The following is a 13,175-nucleotide window of genomic DNA, read 5'->3' as shown; positions in this document are numbered from 1 at the left end:
TACAACAGGACCATAGTTAGTATGCAAGCATCTTCAGTGCAGATTCAAAGTTCATTTGAGACCTCGGGAATAGATACAAAAAGAAAACCTTTACAATCTTCCTATCAAGAACCACTGATCTTGATAAGTCATATTGATATGCAAGCATTCCAATACAGTGCAGATTCATATTTGATCCAACCATGGACCCTTGGGCTGAGGTGGGGTTGAAAATAGGGATTCAACGTTTTACATGAGAATATATGTTGGATATATTTTTAGAAAAAATATTTTCAAGAATTATAACAGTCAAACAAAATCATTATCAAACAAACATTATCTCAAGTTTTGTGGATTCAAGTTTTTTTCTCCTTAAGATTATGGACCTAGCTGTGGCTATAGGGTCGAACTAGAAATGGGGATTAAATCTCACTTAATATAGGTAATAAAATCTCTATCTTCTCCAGGACAGCAATGCCATGCATGTAAACCATGTGGGTAATATTGAAGCATGACATATTGTCTCACTATCATTTATAGAGTTTGGTTAATTGGGTCATGACCCATGCGGCTAGATTATAGGATCATGATACTGGCCTGTATAGGACTAGGGTTTTAATTTTTGATGGGATAGTTAAAGAGGAAAACATCTATTACAAGTATTATTTGATAAGTTGATAAAGAGCAATATTTGAAATTTGTAATATAAAGACTACCGGGACCTGAATATCACCACACTGCAGGTAGGCTGAAAATCGGCCCATTTGCAATTAAAAATAAAATATATTTCCCTCAAAATTTAACCTTAGATTCCTTAATTTGTTGTTTCAAATTAAAGTACACATTAACATGGTTTACTATCTATTTTATGTTTTGCTTGGAGTAAGGTCATGAATCTGAAATGAACTGGATGCCATGATAGCTTATCTTGAATGTATTGTCACGGAATTGGGAACCAAATTAACAGTGTGGTGTTGCACAATGGTAAAAGACCAACACCAGTCACTTTGTCTTGAAGATGATATTCACCTCTGCAACTGAAATTGGACTATAGACAACATACATGTAACAGTATACACTGATCAATACGAAGATAACTTATTCGAGGTAACTGTGCATGCAGATCATTCAAGCCATGCCCCTAGAAACGTACTGACCATGCAGGTTATTCAAGCCACGCCCCTAGAAACGTACTGACCATGCATACCATTCAAGCCACGCCCCTAGAAACGTACTGACCATGCATACCATTCAAGCCACGACCCTAGAAACGTACTGACCATGCATACCATTCAAGCCACGACCCTAGAAACGTACTGACCATGCAGGTCATTCAAGCCACGACCCTAGAAACTTACTGAGTCACCCTACAGGTCATTCCGCTAAGGGATCTGGGAAAGGTGGACATTGATGGGAAGTCCGGCAATTTTTTTTTAAAAATTACGTATTATTAATGAATATACCATATGTCGGGCATGAATAATCATTTTAAAATGGATCATTTCTTTCTTAACCTTTTTTATATAAAAAAGATTTATCATTTTGATATTAGAATTGTTACGAATTTAAACCACCTATAGAAAGAACCAAATAATATGCAAAAAGAAAACCTCCCGAAAGCCATGCCTACCGTTTTGTGCAGACATCAACTGTTCACAAAGTGGGCAGCGTTTTGTGCTGACATCAACTGTTCACAAAGTGGGCAGCGTTTTGTGCTGCTGCAATGCGTTCCATTGTTCTGTGGTCATTGTTCAGTGTTCCATGGAAGAATCAGAGTTTGTTTCAATGTAATGTAATAGTGTGAAGTAATGAAATACAGAATCTAAATTCAAAATGGCTTAAAAACTAATATGCTACTCTGACAATGTATTGGTAGCTGTGGCATGACCTCATTGACTTTGATTGCATGAAAATGTTTCTCATTGATTACTTAATATTCCCATAGTTACTTGCTATTGACACATCGTTTGCAGGTGAAAAGATCCTATAAAGTATTGCTCTTCTAATCTTCTGATTGACTCGGTGTTTTCTGAACTTTCCGAGTTCCATTATTGAGTCCTGCATTTTTTATCACTATGAAACACTTTCATTGGATCACTGGAAATGGTGGGACATATTTCATTTTATTGATAAACTGATGAACTTTAGCATATTGGTTTTATCTTTTAGCAATATTTAAGAGTGGAAACAGTAGAGTGTATTTGTAAATGACTTGCTCATATTATATACTGTACATCGTGGTTTAATGATATATCTGTATGGTATTCATTTCCATGTCATATTTTGCTTACATACAAGTGATATAGTATTGGATCCAAACCAGGAGATAGGTTGGAAATTGAGGATTTATTGACTGGAGATTCGGTGTTATATTGACTGGAGATTAGGGATTATGCATGTATTGATTGGAAGTTATATTAACTGGAGAAAGGGGTGAATGACTGCATGGAGATCTTTTTATCAATATTTTATAGATATGTGAAGCAATTTTAGCAGCCATTTTCAACCTCAACTTTTCACTGTTAGCATTGAAAGCTGTCAGACAGTTTTATTTTGTTAAAGATTTATCGACTAGTATATGGCATATGATCGTAATACATGTAACTCAGTCTGGTCTTGATAACTACCAATTTCCAAATTTGTTTCAAATTTGGTATGAAGCATCTTTGTAATGTTAAGGGGGACACAAATTGTAAATTTCAAGACTTTCATACCCTTGAGACCAAAATTGCCAAACACTATGCAATTTTCAAAAATCTTCTTTGTAACTGCATATCTGTAAGAAAAACTAAATGCATAGTGATGTAGAACATGAAGGCCTTTACCAAACTTGTAAATTCATGATCCCAATGATGAGGCCGGTGTTGGTTCTAAGAGGCCAAAGTATAGTTATTATATTGTCTTTATCATACAAAAGACTTATTTTGTGGGTATCCGGGTTAGAATAGGTCCTCAATACCCCTTGCTTGTCGTAAGAGGCGACTAAATGGGACGGTCCTTGGGATGAAACCACAAAAACCGAGGTCCCGTGTCACGTACAGCAGGTGTTGTACGATAAAGATCCCTCCCTACTCCAAGGCCGTAAGTGCAGAGCATAGGCTTAAATGTTTCAGTCCTTCACCGGCAATGGTAACGTCTCCATGTGAGTGAACATTTCTCAAATGGGACATCAAACAATATACAATAAAAGTTTATTAAATGAAAAGAAGATTGATTGACACAGTTTGATGACTTCAGATTTAATATCTTTGTCAAACTGATCATGGTGAACTAGGACATGTAGATCATTAGGAGCTGTTTCTGCTCTCATTGAGTCAATATATCTGTAACACAAGTACTCCAGCATATGTAACACAACTGGGGGTGGTATATACAGTTTATGTAAATGGTTCTGTAAGGAAACCATCTGCTCTGTCATTAATTCATTGTTATAATTGATTCTGTTGTATATGATATTTCCATGCTACAGCATGCCTTAACTTTGTAGACCAGGACTGTCCCCCTACAGCCTCAATATACCTCTCTGTGTCTACTGTCCTGTTATACATCACATATGGCTGAGCTAACTTGATCTTTGTCATCTCTATCACAGACAAAGCTTCTGTGTATCTGCATGTTTTGTAATTATGCATTGCAATGTATAACCTGTCAGAAATAAACCCAAAAATAAACCCAAACTTGGCTTTGAGTTTCAACATGTGACAGGACTTTCAGTCAGCAATAACCCTAACCCTAACCTTAGTCCCGACAGGGGATGCTTACTCCTTCTAAACACCTGATCCCACCTCTAGTTTGTCCAGGGGTCCGTGTTTGCCCAACTATCTATTTTGTATTGCTTATAGGAGTTATGAGATTGATAACTGTTCGTTATCTTCACATTTCATCAGCTTGTTTTCAGTGGTGCTGCAGTACATGTTTTGTAATGTAAAAGCAGCACTGTTAAGGAAGGAGGCTGTAAGAACCTGTAACGTGAAAACTTGATACTGTGTCAGGGGTGAGACTGTCAACTGTTCTACTGTGTTTAAGTACTTCATACTGAGGTAGAGGTCTGATGAGGGTAAAGCATTATTGCTATCTATCTCCCTAAATATTTCTTTATGAAAGTCAATCTCAGATACCAAAGTGTGTTCATCAGTACAAATACTGAGTCTGGGGTTATAAAGGACATAACATGTAACAATATAGGACCTGAGGTACACACTATGTAGCAGGGATGCTAAACCTTATTCATAAATACCAAACAGTCTAAGAAATAATCTGTTTGTGCTTCACCGTTAATATTACTGAGAAACATGTTATTTTCTGGGATGAAAAGGTTAGGACAGACTACCTCATACACCCATTTAAGGATGAGTTTAAAGCAGTACCAGAAACATTTCAGGAGATTCTGTGGACTCCAGTTAGGTATTGTGTTTTGTTGAATCATCCAGAAAACTGCTGTCTTCATGTGATAGGAACACAGTAATTTCTCATTATCACTTACTCCATTGTTAATGACTTCTTTTAAAAACAATTTCAGCAAACCATAAGTTAAAAATTGAGTACACAAGTTTTTGTTCTGTTAGAGAAAATGAAATGCTCCATTCATGGCTTTCATGATTTCCTAATTTGTGTCCTATTGCTACAAAGTGACATTCACCTCTGATTATGTCCCTAACAACTTGTGGATGGAGCCATGTGTGACATCTGTTAATCCATGAGGAAGCAGACGGAGGGCAAAAGTCGCAAACAAAACAGTGGGCAGTGTACTGTAGAGTTACGGAATACAAGCGAACATGTGATCTCTCTGTATTTAGAACTAAATATATAATGTCCACTATTCATTGTGACTAACGCTTTGACAACTCTGCTCCCTGCTCTTGGTGTCAGTAATCTAAGTGAAGTAAATCCGGGTGGACTTTCAGAAGAGACAGAGAGAATCAGGAATTGCCTGTGTAAATTGTAAAACTGGGTCTGAGATAAGCCCCAGATCACTCGGTGGTTATTAAACCATAACATAACATCCACATCAGATCCCTTCATTCTGTACTCTCTGTAACTTCCACTACACATCCTCACGTCCTGGTTATTTTTTTTATTACTTTACTCCTCATCATCTCATTAATGTCTATCATATCTCTCCGTATTGTGACTTGTTGTGGGGTAGAAACTTGTATGATAAGATTGAATTATAGTTTTGACTTTAGAATGAATTTTAATTAAATTCATAATTGATTTTATGTCATTTAATTGTTACTTAGATTTGGGGTGTGAAACTAGGGGGAGTCCATGGTTCGGTATTATGTGGGTATTTTCAGGAGTCGAAAATCCTACTTTATCTACTTTCATTTTAGGCTACTTTCGTGTACCTGTTTCAGACTTCCTAATCTGATGATGTAATAAATTATTTATAATTATGTATTGGTCCATTCAATGAAAGGTGAAGATAACGAACATTGATCAATCTCATAACTCCTATAAGCAATACAAAATAGAGAGTTGGGCAAACACGGACCCTGGATATACCAGGGGTGGGATCAGGTGTCTAGGAGGAGAAAGATCATTTGCTGAGGTTTCATTAGTTTGTAAATTTTATGTATTTCCTGTCGTCAATAAACCTTTCATGTTTCATTGATCAATTCTGTTTGTTGAAGTAGGGTTGAAATTGTCTACCCGTAATTTAATACTTCAAATTTGCATTGGGTGCGTTCAGAGTTGGTTGACATAAGTTACCATTGGCAAAAATTTTACCATTGGTACGACAATGGTACCAATGTTTGCCAACAAAATTTACCAATGGTAAACATTCCTGCAGACAACCTAGAGCTCTGTTAGCGTTACACTGTAGTAACTCTATTCATGACGTAATAAAAAATGGCGGGCATTGCGTACACACTGTACACAATGAAAGAAATCGAGTTGGTATCACATCTTTCCCCCTTATAAATCTTCGCAGACATCAACTAAAGATAATTTCAAACATATTGTTTCAAACATACCCCAGCATAGACGGAAATGGGTTTTAAAAACATCAAGTGTATGCGATATGGTATAGTTACATATATCTCCCAGTCTAACCATTTTATCCAATGATCTATACTCATGATGTTTTACAAGAGAAATACATCTTCGCATTTACGGTCCGAAAACTTTTAGCTAGTAAAGACGGAGAAAATAATCTGCAGGAGAAAGTAATTAATAGGACTTAATAGTACATTTCTAAACGCATCTTCTTGGTGCAAAATTATTCACATAGATAATATGAGCGTATATCTTCCACATTTTGTACTACCTGATCAGCTAGTGGTACATGTACACCAATGGTACCATTGTTGAAGTTTTCGATCACCATTTGTAACCCAAACTCGTATAGAGTACACAAAGATCCAAGGGTATAAATGACTTAAATATTTACCATTAATTTGGAAAATCAGTGATAGTACCATTGGGTTTACTCTGATTGTGATAATATTTCATGAAAAAACCAAGTGAGCGAATCCGCTTAGTACAAGCTTAATTGAAATGAAAATAATATGATGTTGATAATAATTTCTAAGGTTAAATAATCGCAACAAAAAAACCGAAGAAGATAATAGTTATTATAATGGTAGGATGTGGTAGGAAAAATTCTAATCAATTGAAATATTTAAAATGAGTAAATCTAATGATAGCTTAGGATCAATCATGCCAGACTACTCCAATTAAGTTACCTTGTTCCAGTGTGTGGTAAAAAGTCGGGGAAGCTGAAATACTAATCGTGTTCAAGGTTACATACTCGATAACACAATTTGGAAGAATACGATTTACTAGTTAGACTCTGATAGGATACCAAATATAGGATGAGCCATTAAGATAACGTTTTTTAGAATGAATTTGAAATTTAAAGACAAATTTTATCCAGTAAAAGTGAAGAAGAAAAAAATAGTTAGTATAAAGAAATGCTTTTTATGAGCCACATCTACCAAGTTATAATTTCATTGTATTTTATATATATGTGAGAGAGAGAGAGAGAGAGAGAGAGAGAGAGAGAGAGAAGGGGGGTGGCTTTCAACTATTTGTGCAAGTGACCTTCCAACGTCATAGCATAAAAAGCCTCAGTATTCATTGTATAGACAAGTTGAAGTAACATATAATCTAAATATAATACAAACAAACTAAAATTTATTCCATCAAGATTATATCTACGGTAATACAATTTTTGAATGGTGAGTTGAAAACGTTAATTATGGTGTTCAATACTGTGCCATTGAATGTTGGTTTGAAATGTGGTTCAATTTTCAGTCAGCTGAACAAAGTGTCAATAAAGGAAGTGACCTGTAAATGATTATGAATTGTAGGTACACCTTTAAGTTTATTTTATTATTGATTTTATATGGTCAAAGGCTGTAACTTATCAGTATATTTAGTGGTCTAAGTTCCTACACAATTGTATGTATCTGCATTCCAAATTAAAAACATCACTGACACCCTTTATTTTAGTAAGATATTTGATTAAATATGTGTGTATAAAATTGCAAGATAACATTGTGGGAACCCTTTAAAGAACCCTAACCCTGTTTGCCCAACTATCTATTTTGTATTGCCTGTAGGAGTTATGAGGTTGATCACTGTTCGTTATCTTCACCTTTCAGAGAACTTGTGACTTATAATAAGAGAAAAAAATGAATACACATAGTTGTTTGTTTCTGTATTTGTATACGCTAATTGTCAAAGACGGAATGTATTATGGTATGGCTCCATCTGTCTGGACCTTGTAGGCAAAATATAAAATGAACCGTAAGCTCCAGGATCTTACAACTTGGTACGTTTGATCACCTTGATCTAGTAAGCAGAATACAGACTGAACTATAGGAGCTAAGGCTGTCAAACATCATACACATACACCTTATGTCAAGCGGAGGGTGACTACTGTTTCTCCAGATCAATTTCAGGTCGAGGTGGTATCACATTTTATAAAAACTTTGTTTTTCTTATGGATACAGATATTGCCCTGAAATTTAGTCACAAGCTTCCTATCGGAGAAATATAAGTGCAGTTTTCAGCTTGATTGGTGCGGTATAACCTACTTTATGGGTAAAAGTAGGTCAAGCAGTTTTCCAGATTTTTTTCCATGATGAATAAGCTAACGGAGAAAGATCGTAGAGAATGGGAGCTATCTACTGCCAACCCTCAAGACCGGAAAAAATGGATATCTGAGGTGAGATCTGTCATTCGTGCAGCTAGCCAGATACCTGCAAGGGGGTCCACTAATGTGGACATTACCCGTAATTCTGCACGGAAATAAAAAAGAACCGACAACAACAATAAGATTTTGCCAAAAAAGATTTCATAACCTCTCTGGCCCTGACTCTGAGAAATACATAATCAGATCACATTTCAACTTGATTGGTGCACTGTGACCTACTTTAGGGCTAATTTTAGTAGCTAGGTCAAATGGTTTGGTGGACCTCTTCTCATCATGGTGATTTTGCTGTGATTTGATGCTAGCCGCAGAACTCATTTCATGCATGATATGATACATAATAAAACATTCTTGGAAGATTCATACCGACGTTCTAATTTTCAAATACAACAATATTTATGAAAACAAACAGTATTTGTTAATTTTTCAAAAGATGAGATTACTCGTAGACATGAAAAAATATTCCAAATCAGGTACAGAAAAACGAGCAGATATTGGACAATAATTTTGTTTACGTAACTTATTCTGCGTAAGACTAATCACTGTTTCCGACTTAAAACTTGTATTCATGACAAGGTTGTCTAGCCTGAGTAATTTCTGTGTAAAGCTTGTGATAATTAGCAGGACCTAGTCACGTTAGAGTCGCTGATTAGTGTCAGAAGGAAGGAGATGCGAACGCGTTTTGATGAATTGCAAACACTACATGGTTTCTTTTCAGAGTTTTTTTCTGACCCATTTATGGGTATTAGATGAAATCATTATTGACCTAGTAAGGAATAATCGATTGTCTCTGTGAATCTCTGTTTGGATTGGGATATTAATTGCGGTTTTATTGATAATGATATGACAGGCTAATGACATTACACATCCAAGACAGTTGATTTTTTGTGTGAACATTTCAATCTGGTTTTCATAAAATCCTAATGTTGTAGAAACAAAGATCTCATGTCCATCATTAAGTTTAGGAATTGAAAGGGATGGCTGCATTCTATAAGAGTGTATCGCAGGAAGTAAATTTTGATTTATTATAAACTTAAGTACTATTGTGGGTTGAAATGTTTACGCCCTCTGCACAAGGATCTACAATGCATGGTGGAGTTTGATGTTATGCATGCTATTGCATCATGCAACATAACATGTCGGTTATGCGGATTTATTTCGGGGGGGGGGGGGGGGGGGGGGCGTGAAATTTTGACGTATTTTTTGTTTCCATTCAGTCAGTTGATTTATTTAATCATCAAAAAGCAAATATATTATTTATATGTGTATGTGTTGGTAATATGTTGATGAAAAATTGCTTTCTCATTTTCAAAATGACATTTAAAAAGAGTAGTTTATGGATACAGATTTTGACATTTTACATTTGAAATCCATTTTATTGGGGGGTGGGGGGGTGGGGGGGGTGGTGTTAATCCCTGCAGCTATTAATTTCATAAATTGATACAGGAACATATGACTAAGGGTTACAGATCAAGTTCATGTGAAGGTTTTGTTTAAGTCGGGGTTACATTGGCACGCTGTTTTTGGCTATATTTAGATCTAAAACTTCATAGTTATTTCGGATTTCAAATATTTCGGTTGAGCATCACTGAAGAGACATTATTTGTCGAAATGCGCATCTGGTGCATCAAAATTGGTACCGTATAAGTTTTACATTATGACCCCTGGGTCTAGGCTTCTGCTGGTGGACTGTTAGTCCCCGAGGGTCTCTACAGCCCAGTAGCTAAGTACTTCGTTACTAGCTTGAAAATACGAATGTATATTTAATTGCTGTTATAAAATTTAGAAATTCATTTCAAAATTAAGGATTATCTCCCTCATGCATAGCTCTTATCCTTGGACGAATTTGGCTCCACTTGTTTGGCACGCTGTTTTTGGCTATATTTAGATCTAAAACTTCATAGTTATTTTGGATTTCAAACATTTCGATTGAGCATCACTGAAGAGACATTATTTGTCGAAATGCGCATCTGGTGCATCAAAATTGGTACCGTGTAAGTTTTACATTGACCTGTACACGTGTCTGTGTTATTAATCTTAATTAGCAGAACAGACCTGGTGGTGTCTATGATTGATAAAGTTCACATTCTAATGGATGTTACATTGGTTTAATTGTTCAATAGAACGTGTACAATGTTATTTTGAGAAACATTTGAAAGTTGGTCACAATTACAATATTTTTCAAGAAATTCATTTAACTTAGATGCTTTACGCCTGCAAGCGATTCAGCGCTTCATGAAAAGTATGCCGGCATGAAGGGTTAACGGCTATTGAAACCCTTTATTTTTTCAAAATTGAAATTTATTTCCTATATTTACATTGTATTTTTATTGCTGTCGGAGATTTCCAAGCTATTAAACTAGTCACACTATAACCAAGATTCCCACACACATCAGTTACATGAAAGGCGAAGATAACGAACAGTGATCAATCTCATAAATCCCATAAGTAATACAAAATAGTTATTTGGGCAAAACCCTGGATACACCAGAGGTGGGATCAAGTGCTTAGAAGCAGTAAGCATCCCTTGTCGACTGGTCACACCCGCCGTGAGCCGTATATCTTGATCAGGTAAACTGAGCTATCTAGAGCCAGAATCAGTGTGCCCCGAACGGTCTAACAATCGGTATGAAACACTTCAAACAGCATTTGACCCAATGATAGGTTGTACTGGCAAACTAGATCGTTATAACGACCATAGAATTTGCGAAGTACTGACTTTAAACGAGACGGTTGAAACCTCTGTACCATCAACTTGTTTGTCAGTAGCTTGCTTCGATTTAAAAACTGACCATGCACAGAACAAACTCTTGCGTATCGAATCAGTTGAGAGATATAAACACCATATGCAGGTGATAATGGAATATTGTTACATAAATGTGGGAAGTTGACGATGGAGAAGCCGAAATCATCCCATTTGTCATAAAGTTGAGTTGTAAGTTTGCCATTAATATCTACCTTCGATAAAATATCTAAGTATGAAGCAGAACTGGACGACTTTGTGGTGTCTTTTATTTCAAGCTCTCAGGGATATATCTAAGCGACATGAATGAAAGTTATAATTGTTAATAGATAAAACGTCGTCGATATATCTAAATGTCGAATACAAGGCCACAGCAAGATATTTTTTTCTTTTCACAAAAAAATGACTATGATTTCAATTATTTAAGATATTAAAGACAAAAACATTGCAAAATGTAAATATTTTAGAATAAATTAGTACCGTATACGTTTTACATGAATAACACATCTATTGATATCTGTCAATGAATGAAAGTTATCATTGTTAATAGATAAAACGTTGTCGATATATCTAAATGTCGAATATAATTATCATTCTATTATTTAAGATATCAAAGGCAAAAACATTGAAAATTTAAATATTAAATGATGATTAACGCATCCATTGATATCTGACAATTATCATTCTATTTCCATGTACAGTTCCGTTATTCATTGAATTACAGCATATCTTATAATGGTCATTTTACATTTTAGGGTAAGCCACTAACCGCTCTGTGCTGGGGCCACAATGACCGGCGCCTGTTTGTGGCGGCTGGGTTTAACCTCCACGTGGCGTGGGTTATGAAAAAAGTTCCCTCTTTGCAGTCGCTGTGTCAGAGAGTCATACAGATTTGTATAAAGAGTGAAAAACTCATACGACAACTACCTCTGCCTGTGAGGCTTCATCACAGTGTTCAAACCATGTTCTCACCAACCATTAAGGTAACGACAATTGTGTACCAAAGAAAATACTATAGGTTCCTAAATTTATTCAGGTGCAGTTTTGTGAGAGGCATCAGTCGAGAAATAAAGATACTCACTTTTATTTTTTCTGTTGTTAAAATACATCGACAGGGGATGCTTACTCCTAGGCACCTGATCCCACCTCTGGTGTGTCCAGGGGTCCGTGTTTGCCCAACTATCTGCTTTTTATTGCTTGTAGGAGTTATGAGATTGATAACTGTTCGTTATCTTCACCTTTCATATAAGAACTATTGAATAACAGATTACACACGAATTGATGATCACGTGATTTGACGTATACGAATCGTTTCATAATAGTATTACAGTATTGGAGGGTGGTGTGAAATCTTGAGATTTTTTTTAACTCAACTGAGCTGATAGCTCAAGTGGTTTTATTAAAAATGTCAGATCATTTGACTATCCCTTTGTTAATGAAATTTTTCCAGCCTGGATTTCTTGAAACTTCAGTCGAAATTTAGACTTAAAGGGATAGGCAACCCTAACCACATATTTGCTTTTATGAATAATAACTTACTGATATCGTAATTGACAGTCTTTAACAACAAAAATCCTTGTTAACAATTCAATCAATATTAATCTATCATGTATTTTAAATTAACCGCCGCTAAGAGAGTGGCCATTGAAGTTTAATTTATGACGTCACACCGTCTATTCCGGTTTATTTCATCAGCAGCACTGTAAACATGACAAGTCACGAACAGTTAAGTTTGGAGCCGTATAGATTTAAGCCCGTTCTTTCGCAAGAAGATATTGAGAAAAGAAGACGTTCAGTTGAGTCGCAGACAAGACAGACGGTAAACGTTCTGCATACAAATGGCTTGAACCTCAACTTCTCATTACGCAAATGATGGATCCACGTAGTCTTTTCTTTTCAAATGACTTGGTTGGGTCAAGAATTTCGAGAGAAAAAAATCCTCTGATAATTGTTCAATGTTTGACCAGCTTTCTTCTGATTTCTGAGAAATTCAGTCACAGTCCTGTTAAAGTTAAGTATATGTAATAGTTAAACTTTAAAACAGTATGTAAACACCCTCGTACCAGTTTTGTGACAGTTCAATCCGTGCCCCATGGTTCAGCAGGGTTGTGAAATTCTACAAAATGATAGGGGATGCTTAAAATTTTCTTCTTAAGAACAACAAATGCTTTATGCTTCCAATAATAGAACTACTAGCTGTCAAAGAATTCTCATACTTATTTTGTTAAAACTTATGACCCCCGGGTCTGTGATGGGGAAGGCACATTTGGTTTCAAGTTTCACAAAGGAATA

The 13,175-nt window shown here is 35.8% G+C and overlaps 1 protein-coding gene across 8 annotated transcripts in view; it reads left to right on the top strand.

Annotated features, from left to right (window-relative positions):
* LOC125674185 (tubby-related protein 4-like) overlaps positions 1-13,175 on the top strand; it is an 89,100-nt gene that overhangs the window by 62,027 nt on the left and 13,898 nt on the right. For all 8 annotated transcript variants that reach the window (XM_048911273.2, XM_048911276.2, XM_048911274.2 and 5 more), the window contains one exon: positions 11,639-11,866. In XM_048911273.2, the coding sequence (XP_048767230.2) occupies positions 11,639-11,866 (228 nt within the window). The remainder of the gene's footprint in view (positions 1-11,638; positions 11,867-13,175) is intronic.

This window comes from Ostrea edulis, chromosome 3 (assembly GCF_947568905.1).
Source record: "Ostrea edulis chromosome 3, xbOstEdul1.1, whole genome shotgun sequence".
Taxonomy (NCBI): Eukaryota; Metazoa; Mollusca; class Bivalvia; order Ostreida; family Ostreidae; genus Ostrea; species Ostrea edulis.
The sequence above is the reverse complement of the archived record's forward strand: the minus strand, read 5'-3'. Positions and strand labels throughout refer to the sequence as shown.